General features: G+C 35.4%; 1 protein-coding gene across 1 annotated transcript; it reads right to left on the bottom strand.

Moving 5' to 3' along the window:
• Window positions 1-3,924: 3,924 nt before the first annotated feature.
• LOC149802834 (uncharacterized) lies at window positions 3,925-17,302 on the bottom strand. Its single transcript, XM_089953838.1, has 5 exons — window positions 17,057-17,302; window positions 16,389-16,523; window positions 11,156-11,566; window positions 6,903-7,146; window positions 3,925-4,289 (listed from the first exon to the last, which is right to left on the bottom strand). The coding sequence occupies exons 1-5, from the start codon at window positions 17,300-17,302 to the stop codon at window positions 3,925-3,927; spliced, it is 1,401 nt and encodes a 466-aa protein (XP_089809964.1).
• Between the last annotated feature and the right edge of the window lie 1,462 nt (window positions 17,303-18,764).

Below are 18,764 nucleotides of genomic sequence, written 5' to 3'. Positions count from 1 at the left end.
CTTGGTGTGATAGGTATGATTTTGGGTTTGAAGACAACTTTCCACTTATTTATGGCTATTTTGGTGGGATGGTTGTCTGGGTGGGTATCTAATCGAATGGAGTATCGGAGAAGCAGTTCTTGCCTACGTAATTTTAAGGGCAGTTCTCCTGTTAGTGTTTGTAGTTCTTCTAATGATGTTGAGGGGAGTGTTCCTGTGCATAATAGCAAGGCTTTTCTCTGGATAGTGTCAAGTTTTTGTAGTACAGGCTGCTTAGCCGAGTTATATGCTTGGCAACCGTAATCCAGTTTTGATCTAATTAGGTTTTTATATATCGTGAGGAGGGTTTCCTGGTTGGATCCCCAGTCAGTCCCTGTGATGTTCCTGAGTAAATTGAGATCTTTGTTACAATTCTGGATGAGTTGTTCAATGTGCTGTTTCCATGTGTGGTGGTTGCCAAAGAACATTCCTAGGAATTTTACTACTGTTGCTTACTTGATTAATTGATTTTGTATATAGAAGTTTGGATAGACTAGGTTGTTATTTCGTTTGGAGGTGAATATGATTGTCACAGTTTTTTCATGAGATATTTTGAAACCCCATTTGTCCGCCCTTCTCCTTATGTTGTCTAGGCTCTACTGGATTTCTTAAACTACTGTGTTATTGGCAGGATTTCCATTCCTCCATATGCCACTATCATCTGCAAATTGTGACAAGTTTATTTTTGTGGAGGCTACATTGAGGTCAAGGTCGTTTACCATTACGTTAAATAGTAACTGACTTAGTACACTGCCTTGCGGTGTTCCATTTTCAAGTGAAAATTCTTCCGAATGGGTGTTGCCTATTCTTGTGGTAATTTTCCGGCCTGTGAGGAAATCGCCAATCCAGTCGAACAAGCGTCCTGTTATTCCAAATTGGTTTAATTTGGCCATTAGTCCATTGGTCCACTAGGTCGAACGCTTTTTCTAGGTCTAAAAAAACCGCTATGAGGTTGCGATCGGTTTTCCTATGTGCATTAAAAGCGAGTTTGATGTCTGTTTCCAATCTGAGAAGTTGGTCAGTGGTGGACCGTTTGTTCCGAAAGCCACATTGATTTATGGAGAGTAGGTTATTGGTTTCTAGGTGATGTTTTAACCTATTTGCGATTATTGTCTCCATTATTTTGCAAATATTGTTTGTAAGGGAGATGGGTCGGTACGAATTTATGTTGTTGGGATCTTTACCTAGCTTGGGGATTGGTATTACTATGGCCTGTTTCCATTTGGTGGGTAGTTGGCCTTTATCCCATATCCTATTAAAGAGTTTGATTATGGCTATTGTTATATTGATAGGTAGTTTTTTGTAGATAATGTAACCTAACTGATCCTTACCAGGGGATGTTTCGTTTTTGGATCGTAGGGCTATCTTCCATTCATGTACTGTGATGTCGCTATTTAGGTGAGATTTTGTTCCTTGATCTTGAAACATTTGAGGTTGGGTTCCCTCCATTAGTTTTTTGTGTTCTTGAAAGTCTTTGGTGTGATTATTGTTGCTACTCATGTTCGAAAACTGCTTCGTTAGGAGGTCTGCCTTATCTTTATTTGTTATGGCATTTTTAATTTTTGGGGCTGAGGTAGTTGCTTTCCCTTTTATGGCTTTTATCTTGTCCCATATTTGTTTTGAGTTTGATTTTAGACTCAGTTTAGAACAAAAGGTTTGCCATAGATTAACTTTAGCAGTTATTATAGTTTGTTTTAGTGTTTTTTCTTTATCTTTATATTGCTGAAAGTAGATAGAATTTTTGGTGCGTTTATATTTATTTAAAGCCCTTTTTTTGTCTTTATGTGCTATAGTGCACTGTTTAGTCCACCATGGTACAGGGTTTTTATTTTGGATATGTTGTCTTTGGTATGCATCGGTTAGCTGCTTCTATAATTGTGTCTGTTATGTTATCATAATACATGTCAATACTTGGGCTTTCTAAGTTATCTGGATTTACTCTAGCTAGTAATAATTGGAATTGGTCCCAGTCTGCCTGTTGGTACTTCCATTTAGGTGGGGTTTCGTTAGGAATGTGTTGAGTTTTTGTTTGAATATTGATTGTGATGGGAAAATGGTCACTTCCTAACGTATCTTCCTGATCCACCCACCAATTTGTGATTTGAGCCAATTTTGGGGTAGTGATGGTTAGGTCTATGGCTGAGAGAGTGCCATCCTCAGGGTTTAATCTAGTGTTCGACCCGTCATTTAAGATGACCAGATTGTTCTCAGTTATCCATTTTTCAACCATTTTTCCTCTTTGATCTTTCTTTTTACCTCCCCATAATTCACTGTGTGCGTTGAAGTCGCCACAGATCATTAGATTGTTGTTGTTGTTATTAGTGATTGCCTTTAGTGAGATTAGGTTGGTAGGGCAGAAGGAACCCCTTGGGTCGTATGCATTTATTATTTGAATGTTTGTGGTTCCTATATTTATCATTACTGACATTATTTCGATGCTATTATTGATGTTTAGGTTAGAGGGTACTTCTATTACTTCATAGTAGATTAGTGTATCTATTAAAAAAATTGCTAGTCCACCCCCTTTCTGCCCCATGGGTCTGTTTTTAAAGATTCCCTGGGTATAGCCTTGTAGTTTGGGCAGGCGTTTGTGTTCTTGTGTTATGAGGGTTTCCTGTAAGCAGATTACGTCTGGTTTTATGGCCGTATTATTCAGTCTGTTCGGTTTTTAAAGATTCCTCTGCAGTTCCATTGCCAGATGGTGATTTTATTATTTTTTGTACTATTCATTTTTGACGTTGTCTTTATCTGTTAGTCTTGTGGTCCAATCAGCTAGTATGGTGAAAATGGTTTTGAGGGTTCTGATTATACTATTGAGATCTTGCATTATGGTTCATGTTGTAAGGTTCATTACTTCCTGTATTAATTCTGTGTTGGGGTGTGTGTTAAATTTGGGGATGTTTGGGGTGACAGTTTTGTTTGTATCTGGAGTGTTATCAGGGTGGTCATGGTTTGTTACAATGTGGGTTATAGTTTTTGGTTCTTTTGTTTCCTGATTCTAGGGTATGTTTTATGGTGCAATATTTTCCCTTCTGATTCTGCGTGGAGAGTTTTGGTGCTCATTGATTGCTTTCCGTACCATATATGGCAGTGAGCTATCAATGACCTTTCATGTCATTAACGCAGTTGTTCCCATTAAAATAGATGTGATACGAGCTGCCACTAATACAGTCGTCAATTTACAAAGATGGATTCCCTCGCAAAAACGTTGCTATCTTGACATAAATTATGAAAAGATGTACGACAAAATAGTTTATGCGTGATACGAAGCAAAAGGCTGCCTTAAAAATTATTATTTCATATTTAGAAAGACAGTAATAGTCTTAACGAAAGTGTCTCTTTTATGAGGAAGGTACTGTGAGTGACTTAAAAGGTCTAATTTTGATGGAGAATGTCACCTTGAAGACAAAATCCCTTTTCTGTTTTATGCAAGTGTTACTTGTTAGTGAGATGTTTCATGAATCCCTTGATAAACATGTGAAGTTTTAACCAACACTCTTCTAGAAGATCTGTTTTTCAACAAGAAAGTGAATTCATCAGAACATGTGCCTTTATGAAAATTCACTCATTTGTTACGTTTTCGGTTGGACAGTACACGCATATTAGGCGGAAAAAGTGATCACATTTTCCCAAAAACTCGACGGTATTACCTAGACAAATTGTAGTAAAAAAATAAATTTCTTCACGAAGAGAGTGTCTATTTCCTCAAAAGAATTTATATTTCAAGAAGAAATTCACTTTTCAACTGAAAACCTATTGGTTGTGGAAATCACATCGTGAATAATATTAACAGCTAATGTTAATAAGTATTCAAATTTATTTTCTTTCCGTCAGCTTCAATTCTGCCTATCAAAATCAAACGTACAGCAAATACTAATAACACAACTATGAGTACACTATAAATATTTATTTATCTCCGCCAGTTATGTCACACGTTACGATTTGCTTCCTTGTGGTCATTTGTTCGGACCCAACGCAGTGGTGGCACGTGAACAAATTGGTGGGATCCCATTTTTGCTTGATCTCTAACAGACGGTTATAATGGTTACCCCAAAAAGCGTCTTGCCAGTTGTCAAGGTCATACGCTGCTTCGTTTATGTACACTCCGCTTCCATACCGTTGGAGATTCTGGGAAAACTCCTTTCCGGCCGCAGCATTTTCCTTGTCTTTAGTGGGATCGGACATTACGATTGCGCATGTCATGCAGACAAGGCCATTCCGGAAACCAGGGTGAATGGGCGCTGAGTCATTTAAGAATTGACTCACTTTACCTGTAAACAAATTGTAAAAAGTATCAGTTTTTAAACGAGAAAGCAATATTGGGTGGTTCAAGCTTGAAATGTGTTCTAAGTATTTCGTAATCTCCTTCTACCATCACTTTAATTTACATTTACGATGTAAAGTTTCAGACTTTATTACTCATGCGTTGGATATGTTTGAAAATTTCTATTTGGTATTGAAACATAAAAAGGGTGTAACTCAGACAAAAATGTACAGTCCAATTCATATTTTTTAAAAAGTAAATATTACATTTCTCATTGAATACGGACACAGTCCAGATATTTGTTTTTCATTACCTTAATGGAGAAGTGTAGAGACGATGGGTTTAATTATCAGACGAGAAACCTACAGTCCATTTAATGTTTTTTTTAAATATTATATATTTTTTCCTCTGGTGTATGATGTTTTGAAATGAAACAGGAGTGGGGAACTGGTGACCAACAGAGATGGGAAGTCAGATCTTCTGAATAGCAGCAAGTCAATAGACTAAATGGGTCTTGTATGACAGTAAGGCATTAGACAAAATAGATCATATATGGCAGTAAGGCAATGCACTAAATGGAGCCTGTATGTCAGCAAGGTACTAAACTAAATGGATCATGGTATGGCTGTAAGGCATTAGACTAAATGGATCCTGTATATCAGCAAGGCATTATACTAAATTGATTGTGTATGTCCGTAAGGCATTAGACTAAATGGATCCTATATGTCAGTAAGGCATTAGAGTAAATGCATCCTGTATGGCAGTAAGGCATTAGACTAAATGGATCATGTAAGGCAATAAGGCATTAGACTAAATGGATCCTGTATGGCAGTAAGGCATTAGACTTAATGTTTCTTGCATGGCAGTAAGGTATTAGACTAAATGGATCCTACCGGTCATATTCGCATTTAGCAAGTCGCTCATACCTAGACCCGTACAAAATTCCTACCAATTCCTTTAAGTAAAATATCGATGATGGTAGTTTCGAAATGTTATATCAATATAGCAACTCGCTCGAGTGAACACATCTAATCAGAAAAAAGCCTAGTATAATTACAAATGTTTATATTTTACTTAAGCATTTTCACAGAGGTTTGACAGAAAGCAGCATATCACCGTTGTTCCTCTACCATTCCCCACCAATTTGGATCCATATAATAGAGTTTTAGATAACACTTTTCTAACAAACAAGGATTTCAGTCTCAGGCACAGTCTGTCACTCTATTGTTCACATTTGATATATCAATATATGTGGTGCAAATTTACAAGCAAGTAGAGATTGTAATATAAAGAAATGCTTCATTCAGCTTAATTAAGGTTTGAAGATAAGAGAAAGGCATGGTACAGTATGCACTAAATTTGAGCTTTTTGTGAAAGTGGTCCATGTCCTTGAATTAAAAAGATTTTTAAACATAAAGACTGTCAATTTCTTTGAAAATATCTCAGAAGCATTTCCTTAATATTGTTTAAAGTTTTCAACCTGAGCTTAATGTTCGAATCGATTCATGACAATGTATTTTTAATTAACTACGACTCCAAGGACTGAAGTTTTGATTAACATTCAGAGACTTTAAAGGGAAAGTTGACAGGCAAGGCCCGAAGCTTATAAAAATATTCTCAAATTCAGACCTAGACTCGTCTTTAAATTCTGACATCTGATTGGTTAGTTATTTTTATGATTGTCAATTAAACGTAAGAACTTTGAGTAGGATCTGAGTTTGAGCATGAGAATAGTGGTACAACGTCAAGGTTTGACCATGTTGCCTCGAAATTGTATAGGCACAAAACTGTACTCACACCAACACCCCAGAATGTAAATCCATAATATCAAAGACGAGAGCATGCATCTAGAGATACAAAAATAAAATTACGGAAATGTCTTTGAATTTCTAACCTCACTCATTCGTCAAACTACTGAGATCAGCATTTTTAAAACTGAAAAATTAATTCAAGCTTTAGTGCTAAGACAGTTTCTTGATTACCTAGTCTGGTCTTCATCTTGAGAACAAGAGGAAATGCGCGTATTTTCCTGTTTCCTAAACTTATCTTGTCCGACAGTGGGACTCGGTGAATTCGATATTTAACTATTGCATATAAATTTAAATTATGAAATATTAGTGTTAATTTAAAGTAGTTTTATCTGCGCGATTGCTCTGAACCCCATGTTGACCATCTTTGTCGTTTGCTGTATGCGAGGTGATATGATCTTAGGATTTCTCCTCTTGGGTCTCTGTAGGACATGGGATGATATATATATATATATATATATATATATATATATATATATATATATATATATATATATATTACTGGGGTGAGGCGGCCACAAACTATATGCAGCACAATTTCGGACAGTGTTTGGAGACAAAAGTTTAGTAATAAGCAATGAAATAATGAGATAATTGTCATGATAACCTTTGGAAGAATCTAAATATTTTAGTTTATAATGTTACAAGAAGGGAAACATGCATTTGATGCGCACACCATTAGCAACGGTAACATACATTCTTTCAAGTTAAAGACAGTTGAAATATTTGGAGATAAATGATTGACTCTTGCGTATGATTGTACCATGGATCATAAACAGCAGAAATACACGAAAAGTGGCATCACCACCTACCTCCGATGAGTGTGCCAACACATATCAGGAAAACATTATGTCTGTTATAGTGTTCCAGTTCTTCGAGGATGAAATTGGTAAGACCCGTGTTAAAACTTCCTGTCTGAAGAAATGTCCCCAGTGTGTAGACTCTGGTGATCGGAATATCAAACATGTCTTTCTCATAATCATAAAAACTCGTTTTGTTCTCAATTTTCAGTTCACATCCATATTGTGAGAAACAATCTTTAAATGGATCCAAAACCTGAAGGATAAAGAGGAAGCGGTTCTTTGGCTTATAAATAAAAACAGGACACTGAAGGAAAGAGACTTTCAGATAGGAAGAGAGTGCCTATTACATAAATTTGAACAAAATATATTTCTACTTAAAATTACTATTTCAAACAGATATTGACAAATCGGTTGCTTTTATAATTTGTCAAAAATGAATCAAATCAGCTTATTATTTATTGAAAGAAAACCTAATTTATATTTTTAACATGGAGAATCTAAAGTGTTTTGTAAAGTGATCAAGATAAAGTATTTAACTCAAATAAGGCTAAAATAATATCTGGTAAATGCTTCCTCAGAACAAATAACTTAGTGAAGTTTTGATTCTCTAAGAAAAAACTAAATTGCACTTTCTTGTTAGCTATTCGGCTAGATTAATTAATAAAATCACTATGTAAATCGGACATATGCTATAGTATTAAGTCAAATCCGATCCGTATTTCAATACACTGAAACGAAGATTAGCAGACTTTATGGAAATCGCTGTCTAGACTTAGGCAGGTTTATATTAGATCTATACTATATTTTATTATCGTGTTTCTATAATAAAAATTTACTATCGAAGAACCTGTACTATTGTAATATTTGAAATAAACCTACGATGTCATAGGAGAACGTAAATTGCGATACGCAGAACAAAAGCTGGAAATACATAGACGGAAAAGTATGGTTGTACAAAGAAGGCAAAACTAGACTGGAGATCGCTCCCATGGCTGATACCTACCAAAAGTCCAAATGACAGAGAAGCTGACCAAGAAATATCTGTCAGGATGATACAAACTGAAAATTAAGTTTGTTTTCCTACTTTTAAGTAGCGGCAGCCATTCTGGGTTAGTATGACAAGTTACAAATAAACAAAGGCAAGATATTCGACGGGATTCGAATTTATATCTCTGATATATCATCTACTTACTCTATCAAGTCTCGTGGTGTGCAAAAGCTATTATACCATCATGAACTCACGCTGTTTTAAATCATTTTCCCTGGTCAAAATGTTTTCTGTCAAATGTGGTTAATTGTGTTCAAGGGAAGTTTTGGAATTTAATTTAAAGCTTTTTCTTTCTAATTTCAGTAGCATCGGTTATGTCTGATAGTGGATTGGCATCATTTTTAAACATTTGTTAGGGCTCGTCCACAGATGCCTTGAATCAAACTTGTTCTGTACAAGACATTTGACAAGCAGCATTTTAAGATGATTTTTTTTTAAAGATACACTAGTCGTAAGATAAGACTTGACTTATTTATAATTGTCATGCCACAGAACAAGAATCATACGTAAACTGTAATGAACTTTTTACAGGAATGACATAAGAACAACAAATACATTACATCAATGTGATTTTCGACACTTATCAAATCAAAATATTTTTGTGCAAAAAATTATGTAAATCTAATTATCTAAAATAAAGGAAGGCAAATAATATTAAAAAGACAGTAATTAAAAATGATGTAAATAGTTAGGTAATTAATTAAAAGTGTAAATTAAAGCAAGGATCCTAAATCATATTACTTAAATTATAAGCTATATTTCAAACTCAATTAAATTGAAAGCAAAGTACCACCCTAAGACAAAAAATAATATCAGATGCAAATTAAGGTTTGGTTAAAATATGAAAAAAGGCAGTAACAGTACGGCAGTTGATGGCACGTAAGATAAAGACTATAAAACAAAAGTTACACAGATAATTGTTCTCGTCATTATGGCAGGAGAGTTGATGAGGGTGGGGTGTAATTTGCTGATATTACATTTGTTGTCTTTACCAATCCAGAATAAACTAACTAAAATTTGATTCCTCTATTAAGTGATTTGCTAACACATTTGATGGAAGGACATCTGCAACCTTCATGGTTAGCAGTTTTGGCTTACGTAAAAGTTTAACTGCTTGCCTGCTAGTCATATACAAATATCAGAAGACACTCTTGTACTTTTTAAAGTTCAGTAGTATTTATATCACTACAGATGTGCAAGGTTAAGGGACAGAAGTTGGATACGAAGAGGATAAAGGTATGTAAGATTGTTAATTATTTTAAGAGTATTTTTGACGTTTGATCAAGGTATTTCATGGCAGTTGTCTCGAGGCTTCGAAATTTTTCTTATATGTAAATCGAGTTGAGGATGAAGGTAAATATCAATTCCTAACAAACCGACAAGTCCTTCTCAGTTTATGACAGCACTGCTACCAGGGTTCATCAAGAACATCTTCACACTGCTAGTGCTTGAAACTTTCTAGGGTTTGTTCACAGTGAACCAGTCAGTCAGAACGTTAGCCTCGTTTTCAAGTGTGTCAAGTTAGGCGAAGAATAGGACAAAATATTATGAACATGATAGATGTATAGAGAACGATATTTCATAAAATAACCATTATCATGGATAAAAACATTAAAGAATAAAGATATGAGATTCTACTCCCTGAATAAGCCCTTTGTTAATGTCAGTTTACCTAAGTATTTGATTAAAAATCTGCATTATTAGTATAACTAAGACCTTTATGCCCAAATAGTTTTGACCGATTTGATAACAGTGTTTAGTACTGGTTTTTTTTTTTTGCTAACGGCGGCCATATATGATGATCAATCAGCACGATTTTGTCCATATTTGAAACGTCTTGAAGACTGAAAGCTATCTATCTGATTTGCTTAAATTCTTTTCGGAACATTTTGAGAAGAAGTGGCTAAAATATTTGTTTCAATTTCTAATAACAGTGCCATATTGAAAATCAGATTGGCTCTACATGTAAAAATTTAGAAGGCTAATATGCTAGTATACTTTATGTCAAACTTATTCAAACTGAGAAGAGGAAAAAGTTGTTAAAATATTTGCTCTTTTAGCAGTGGGCAGCCATGTTTCCTAGCGAATCGGGATAATATACAAATCTTGACATGCAGTTATACTCGAATGTTTCTGCCAGTTTGATTGAAATTGGTCCATCGTGTGCTTTTTAAAGATGCCGAGAACTGCAATTTTTGACTGATTACGTACAAACACGTTGGATTATAAATCATACCCTTAGTTCACTTGGACTGATGACCATGTAAGCTACAGCGTGAGCAGGCATTACAACTACGGTCTCGCAATGCTTTGCTTTTCTTCAATAAGTGTGAAAAATGTGTGACGTCACTTTCGCTATCGAGCTTCTCTACATATTAACAAAAAGATAATGCGTGTTACGTTCTGGTCTCATCTATTCCAAATGAATCGTCAACAAATAGAGAAATAAAATACAAGATAAAATCGGGAATATTATTGTGTGGCTTAAAATGTATTTCTAAGACAGACAAACTGAGAGGGCAATGAAGGCACAGACGAATGAACATGACCATATTATTAGCCTGTATTAGATAGCGTTGACATAATCGTAAAATAGTCTCTCAAACCTGTTTCGTTCTGCACTCAACCAAAACTTTTATACTGAGCTTCCTCATAGTTACTATCCTCCGACTTGCTTTGAATGACGTGATGCTTGGTTTAGGAACTTTTTAAACATCTCACTACGGAGCCATTGTCCATTTGTTTTTTATCATTGTTATCTAAAAGCAAATTTCTAGCGTTCACACGTATATACATATCTTTGTGGAACACCATATTCTTGGCTAAGGAAGAAGAGTTAATGAAAAGAAAGTTTGAAGGCAAATGCTTTAGGGAGATGGTATTACTTCATCATAACCTTAGCTCGTATACTGTATCTCCTCACTGAGGCTGAAAAAAGTGCTATATATAACTTTCCGACATACGCCTGGTAAATGAGATTCGATATCCTTAGTGCTTTTATCTGTGACATATTATTTTCAGGAAATAGTATCTGCTCTCAGAACATTCATCAATTTAATTGGAATTTTACATTTGCGTTCCTGGTGCAACATGAAGCATTCGAAGCTAAGTGTGTTCTTGAAGATCGAAATGCAAGGTCAAGCAAAACTATGGGTTCTTTATTGGGAGAAGGGTGTTAGGTTAAATGCAGGAATTATAAATCTACATGACTTACATTTGCGGTTTTACTGTCCCATGCACCGAATTTAATCAACAACAGCCTAAAGGTTCCTATCTGGCTGATCCCCTGTATTCTTGGTGGAAAGTTATCGAGTATTAGGTAGCCTCCATAATCGCTTGATAAATCCTTTACAAACTTGTTGAAGCCTTCCAGAAAATAATAACCGCTCCAGTGTTCTTGCGGAGGAACGTACATAGGGGCCGTGATGACCATTTTTACGAGTTGTCTCGGTTGATAATGTAACTTATACGTAAACTTAACCACGATGCCGTAAGTGCCGCCACCACCGCCTCTAAGCGCCCAGAATAGATCTGAGTCACTTGTGTCTTGAACGGTTCCGTTGTCATGGTGCACTCTACTACCATTTGCTGTGCAGTCTATGATCCGCCCATCAGCAACCACAACCTTTAAATGAAAAAGTGACCACTGAGGAATTTATGAAGCATTTAGAGCTTGGTAGTGGCCGCAACAGCCCTACTGAAATGTAGAGAAAACGGAGATTGGTGTTTGATCAACTTCACTTCCTGCATTATATGGGCAAAGATAGTCAAAGGTAGAAGACATAGCACATTTTTGGTTCCGCATTATACTCTTTTGGCGTTTTGTAAATAACTTCTCTTAAGCTAAAGCCTATGGTTTCTATATATATCTAGATGTTCGCAGGGTTCTTGCATTAATGAAAATTCTTCTTTCAATAGTAATAATACGAAAAAATCATTTAATATGCATTGTGATACAAATTGTGCAACATCAAATTTTATTTATTTGATCACATACAACAAATATCGAAACGTATGAACCTACATAGATCAGACATTAAAAGTTATTTCGATCAACCATTTTCATCTCATTTTGCCGCATATTTTAACTAGAGTTCCAATACTTTGCAAGATTTCTCCTTTCAACCTATTGTTATAGCTGATTCTGAGACGTAACGTTTGCTAAAGGAAACCTGTTTGATTCACCGTCTTAATACGGTTTATCCAAAAGGTCTAAATTTAAAAACTTTACGATATTCATTAATCAATTGTTTCTGAATCATGTCCCCTCTTTACAGTTGTAGTTAAGAATAATTTATATTACTCTAATTTAAAGAATAATCTAATAAGTGAAAATATAAACTAAAATTATAAAATAAGTTTACTAATTCTTTTTAAACGAAAGAGCAAGTTAATATTAATTCTCAATGTATTATTGTAACGGGGTCAATTCTTCACAAAACCTAATAGGGCTTTCTCCGCTTGATGGGAAAAAGGGGATGGGGCTGATGTACACCAGCAAAGTTAGTGGACGAACGGACGGAGTGAAGCCTTGAAATAGTCCACACTTATTTCATTTATTCTAACCAAGGTTCGTTTCTAATAAAAGAGTATTCGGTGATATAATTTAGTTATTGGAGGGGGGGGGGTGAAGTAAGACAAAGTTCTAAAAGTTGAACGACAGAGAAAAGAGAAAGAAAGATAGCTCATTTTATTAAAGTGAAATTATTACTTACTGAAATCAAGAAGCAAAGATGAAATTCCAATGAAAATAATATGGTTTATTTAAAGTAAATAATTAGTTAAATAAGTAGTTACAACTTAAGGATGTGTTTTAGGTGGATAGAGACTAAATTTAGGAAGGAAATTAGGAAAGTATGAAATAATTTGATAAATCATGCAATTAATAGAGCCAAGTTGAATTTCTTACCATCCTGTACGCCAAAAACAAACAGACGATTGTATCGTCTCGATATAGTAAATCTGTAGACTCACAAGCCTGGTCTAACGCCAAACAATGGCGACTGTAATAAGCTTCAACAACCGCAAACAGCGATTGCGCCCGACCCGACGTTGGACTGGTCGAAAAGCATATATAAAATGAAATGTATACACGCGTCGCGACCGGACTATCCTACATGCGCAGAGAGTGGACGAGTGCGCTGACCGGTAAAAATGGTTCGACATAAACATAGTTCAAGTAAACACTTCATGTAGAAAAGGAAGGGTGGTGGTGTAACTTTGAATTTCAGTGTCAGTAAGTCCGAAATTAGCCACATCGTATATTAAAGAACTACTTCGAGTAAATTACACATTAAATTTCCATCACCATCACATTATGATTAGTTATTTACAAAATACTTATTTATTTTATGATTATAGGTATTATGCATACCATAATTTTTAATAATTTTGTATTATATAGTTTGAGTTCTGTTGAAATATTGAACATTTCGTCATTAAAATATCAAGGTTCAATATAGTTTTTAAAACAATGCGCATTCTGATACTCCTTCTTGAGAAGTAAAGTGTTTCTTTATTATCGTCAGTGACACGTACAAAGTAAACTAGTGGATAATATAGTGCATCAGAGTTCAGGATACTGGAAGAGTATGATACACTCATACTTATTCTTGATTTCAAGGTATTGACTTTGGATTTTGAATTTTGTTTATTTTTTTCTTTACATATATTTGCATTCCCCCATTATTCACATTTCCACGTTCTGCAAACTGCTTTGAGTAATTTTCATCCTTTTTATTTACTTTACCGCCATTTTCAATCTTGTTTTGTATTACTTAGTAGGTGTTAGCTGTGTTTTGCACTAATCCAATTTGAAACAGTAGTGTGAGACCTGTGAGTGAAAGTCATTTTCAAAGTGAGCTCTACTCTAAGTTACTTACACTTAGATAATTAGGTGAGTCGGCCTCAAGCGTAATTAGTAGGGAAATCTCTTCAACACAGGGAAATGGAAAACACCCTAAAGAAACAGCTCTACAAGGGAACAAAAATTGACAATTATTTCGCGATTAGAATAGAAAAGAGGGACGGACAGGAAATTCTAATCCCGTCTCATCCCAAAGGTTGTCGGCAATTCGACTTTGATGCAGTAAACGACAGTCAGATATTATTACAGCTTTCAAAGTGAAGGGGATAGACACAATAAGACTGAGGGAATTCAAATTGTGGGTTAGAACTAATACATTATTTACCCCAGAGATCATGAAACACCACTGATAGAAAGTGATGAAATTGAAGTATCAGGACTCAGGTTGTCGGACGCGCCTCCGATGAAGTGACCGAGAGAGCCCAAAACTAGAGACATCTTTATCTCAGGGCTCCATCTCGAAGTTGACAGTGATGTCCTTATTGACAAAATGAAACAGAAATTCAAAGCCAAATAAAAATACTAATAAAGCTCTTTATTTCCATTTATTCATACAATTTTTGATATAGTTATCAACAGAGATATATGTATCTTTAAGATCTAGTTTTATGTATTTTTATGTATTAAAATATCATTTATCTGTACTGTATATGCATATTTCCATGTCAATTATTCGTTAAAGAATAAAACAATTAGGTTAAAAAATGTAAGATATGATGTCATCTTGTTTATGTCATATTGTTTGTATCATTGATCACACAGAAAGCAATGATATTGAATTCAGTTTTAATTTATTCTGATGAGGCAGTAAAGCGAAACTGGTCACACATACTACGTATATATATATAGCGTGCTATCTTTATTCTTAGCTGACACGACTACGACCGACCAACGCATTGTACGTTTATTTTAATTTGGTCTTCTTATACCTGGCCGCGTGCTATCTTTATTCTTAGCTGACACGACTACGACCGACCAACGCATTGTACGTTTATTTTAATTTGGTTTTCTTATACCTGGCCGCTATATGGTGATTCAGACATGTTGAGCAACGGCAATGTTGGCTCAGTCTTTATCTTCTTTATTCATCTAAGAAATATTTCAATATTGAATGTATTTAATATGTTTACCAAACCACCCTGTTTTAAAGACGAAATAAAGGCATCAACATATTAAATTACTCTTTTAAATGGAATCGTACATGATAGATAAAAATACTATGAAAGGAAAGGGAAGATGCACAGCACAACCTTAATTATCTGCGGCAAGACAGGCTGAACTTCCATTCTTAGGGACCAATAATGTTCCATAAAATGTTTAATATATTAGAAAAGGACGCATATAACCGAAATCCAGATTATCTGCATCGTTCTAATCTTCCAAATCGAATTATCGAAGTTCTACTATGCTTAAAAATGAAAGCGATATATAGAAATGAGGGATAGTAGATGTCACAGAATTAGGCAAAGAAATAACTTGGTTTTGTCTTAAAACTATTCGACATTTTCTCGTACATGGGTACAACGTTATCTAGGGTGAATGTGTTTTTCCAGGTAAGCGACTATATTAACATGTACCTAGCCACATAGATTACTTGTGTCGAGGTAACATGACTAACATGATATGCACGGGTATTCTACCCTGACTTGTAGTCACTCTCCTATGGATTTAAGTAAGACCAATTTCTAAAACCAGACTGGTCGTTTTTGGATCACGTCAAGGTGTATACACTCTCCATTGTTCTCCAGCCATAGGGCTGACTGTGTTTGAAGCTGATTCTGACTGTTATTGTAGCTGACTGACATTGTAGCTGATTGTGACTGTCGCTGTGATTGTGTCTATGAAATGTGATTGTTAATGTGACTGTGAATGTAACTAGAGCGGTCTGAAGCTGTCCGAAGCTATCTGGAGTTTCCAGAACATTTAATGCTACGTGCTGTCGATACGTGTGTATATATGTACGTATGTCTGTGTCACGGACGTAGACGTAGCAAATTAGAAAAAAGTGCTGTATGCTGTCTGTACGTGTAACGTATGACTGTACTCGTGGTGGATTCATAAAAGGTGCGAGCGGTCGATAAGAGTGTGGACCAACCCAAGGAATCGTGCGACTGTACAAGGGGTCTAGAAGCATACGTTTGGATCAATTGTTGTTCCATTGCATTTTTTATATCCATAAGATTATTTTGAATCTTCGTTATGTTCATAAGATTATTTTGAATCTTAATATAATTCATATTCGAGATTATGTGAATCTCGTATTGTGTAAAATACTGTTTGAAGCGTATGTGCAGTCCATGAGGTTTCTTGGATCTGTACTTCATTTTGATTTAATATTTTTGGTTTATTTTCGATGCATGAATGTTGTGTAGAGTGATTTGAGTAAAACGTATGTTGAGAGCGTGAGAGATTCATTGTATTTTTACGTCATATATTTATCTTTCATTCATAAATTTCCATCTTTCTCACATTGTGTTTGTCTTATTCATTTAGTCCAAAAACCCACTCGGTTGCAATTCTGCAACAGTAGAGAGAGAGAGCGTCAATTATGACCAGCAGTCTTGACATAACTTTGACTTACCTTCATTTCAAGGACTTGATCTGAAGCCAAGCCGAAGCTTCTGGAGATGGGACTATGACCCCCTCCTAGAGTGTAGCCTCCCGGACTGACCGTGTGGGAACTGCCCCCGACTACCACACGGTCAACAGACTGCACCTAAAGGATAAACGTAATATGCTAGGACTTTCTGCAATATTTTGAGTCTAGAAATAAAGGTTGTATCACACCACATTTTATATCCACGAGCTAACACGATATACGATAATGATTTAAGGCTTATTTTCACAGATTAACATAAGTATGTCAGCAGTATATCTTGTAAACACTGAACAAGATCGTATCAAACTCTTTCATTAAGCTTCATTTCTTTATTTTATTCGATATTTACTTCCGACCACGTATTGATTTCCTTCAGGAAAACATTGAAATTAAAAAGATCGGACTAACCGCACAAAGTTATAGCTCCTGCTTGGTGACGAAGAATTCTTATAATTGATGTCATGGGATTAACTTGGAGTTAGATCGCCAAGCCCTGAAACTTCCTACTAAGTTCCATCGTCATCACTTAAACTTCTCAGACATCTACAGATAAAACAACCTCGTACCTACGTTCGCATGAAATAAACAGCCATGCCTGGCGTGAGATTATTTAGAGCAGAGCAAGTTTGGATATAAACTCATGTACTTACCATTTTATATATTCTAAGCCAAGAACTGCCGGAGTCTACAGTTGCCTCCCCTGCAGTATGGCGCTCGGAATTCAAATTGATTCTGATGTCTTTCATGGAGGACAGATTGATCATCAGGCTTCCGTCGGCCGTGGAGCGTCCATTATAGTCATGGCCCGAAGAGTGGACCGTCACGAAAAGGTTGAACTTTTTCGCGAACAGCACTGACTTCTGTACATCTTGTACTGACTTGGCCATTATTATCATTCCTGGACGTCTAGAAACGACGAGGGAATTTAAAAATCGATTTTCAAACAGAAACACGTCATTAGTATTGTGGGAAGATTGGATGCATAACGGGAGTTAAGATTTCGCAGTAGGTTAAGATGTATGAGACTATGACGACATCAACGCAATTTGACATTGTGGAATTTTATGGGGCATACGACGAATTGAACGGAAATGTTGAGATACTTATGGGGCATAAGGGGAAATGTACCGTTAACAAGAATATTGCTATTCAACACAAATTTGGAATGATCTACCATCCAAGACCCACACTGTACCATCAACACTTCATTTGCAAAGATCAGATTATTGCTATTCAGTTTTAACTAAGTTTGCAAGATTTAAAGTCCTTTCATTGCAAGAGTATCTTCCACAAAACTCCATTAATTTGCTTGGATTCTCTAATATGTCTCTAATATGGTAACATACCCTTATAGCCATCTCTATTTCATAAGAAGACTATGCATTTAAATAAAAACACTATGCAGAGAAGTGATTTTTCAACTAAATGTCAGAATATAAGTACCTATTGTACAAGCTATTTTTCATGTTGGAAACATTTTGATACTGGCTGTCATCCGGCTTAATGGCATATCCCGTCAGGCTTTTCGTGAAATTTTCTATTGATTCCGAGTCAGGGTAACATGTTCGACTGTCTGCTACAGCGGACTGGTAGCAGACGACAAGACCAAAAAGAATTTTCAGCCTGCGAATAATAATAATAATAATAATAATAATAATATGTTACGAGCCAGAACAATTTTTCGAATTAGCTTCAGTTCATATGTCATATATCATTTCCAATTGTAAAAGGAACTCATGACACACTACTATGTCTCCTCATCTTCTGAGTATACAGTTTCTAGGGCACAACATACAATAAAATCATAAAAGATTCTGTGCAATTTGTTGGTTTATAAAAAGTAGCATCACAAAACATTTGCCATTAGACTTTCCAAGTATAACCATTTTTCTTCCTAGTAGATAGCAAAGTTGCTGAAGTGTTGTTCTCACTGTTAGCGGTCTAATAAATTGCTGTATGTTAGATTGACTCTGTAGTCATCAGTGAGAAATTGTATAGCAATGACGAATGATGGGGGTATGATACCGGATATTTGTGTCTAGAAGGCATATATATTCCTTGGAAAATCACAATCTACGGATTTTAGTTAAGATCTTCAACAACCGGACAAATGTTGAACTTTTGAAAATTGATATTGAAAAAGCTTTTTTCGTGTATCAAATTATTTGTTATCAGAGAACGCAATTCAACGTTGAAAAATTTAATTTATTTTTTGATAATACGGACATTTTCCTCCGACAACGTCATCACATCTTTGTAGATTATTTTATATGTGCTAAGACTGACGTGTGCAAAGACACATACATCGAAAATTGATTACTAAGATACTGTTTAAACAATCATACGCACAGAGAGAGA

This window comes from Sinohyriopsis cumingii, chromosome 3 (genome assembly GCF_028554795.1).
Source record: "Sinohyriopsis cumingii isolate HCF-2022 chromosome 3, ASM2855479v2, whole genome shotgun sequence".
NCBI lineage: Eukaryota > Metazoa > Mollusca > Bivalvia > Unionida > Unionidae > Sinohyriopsis > Sinohyriopsis cumingii.
This window is presented reverse-complemented; position numbering and strand designations above follow the sequence as displayed.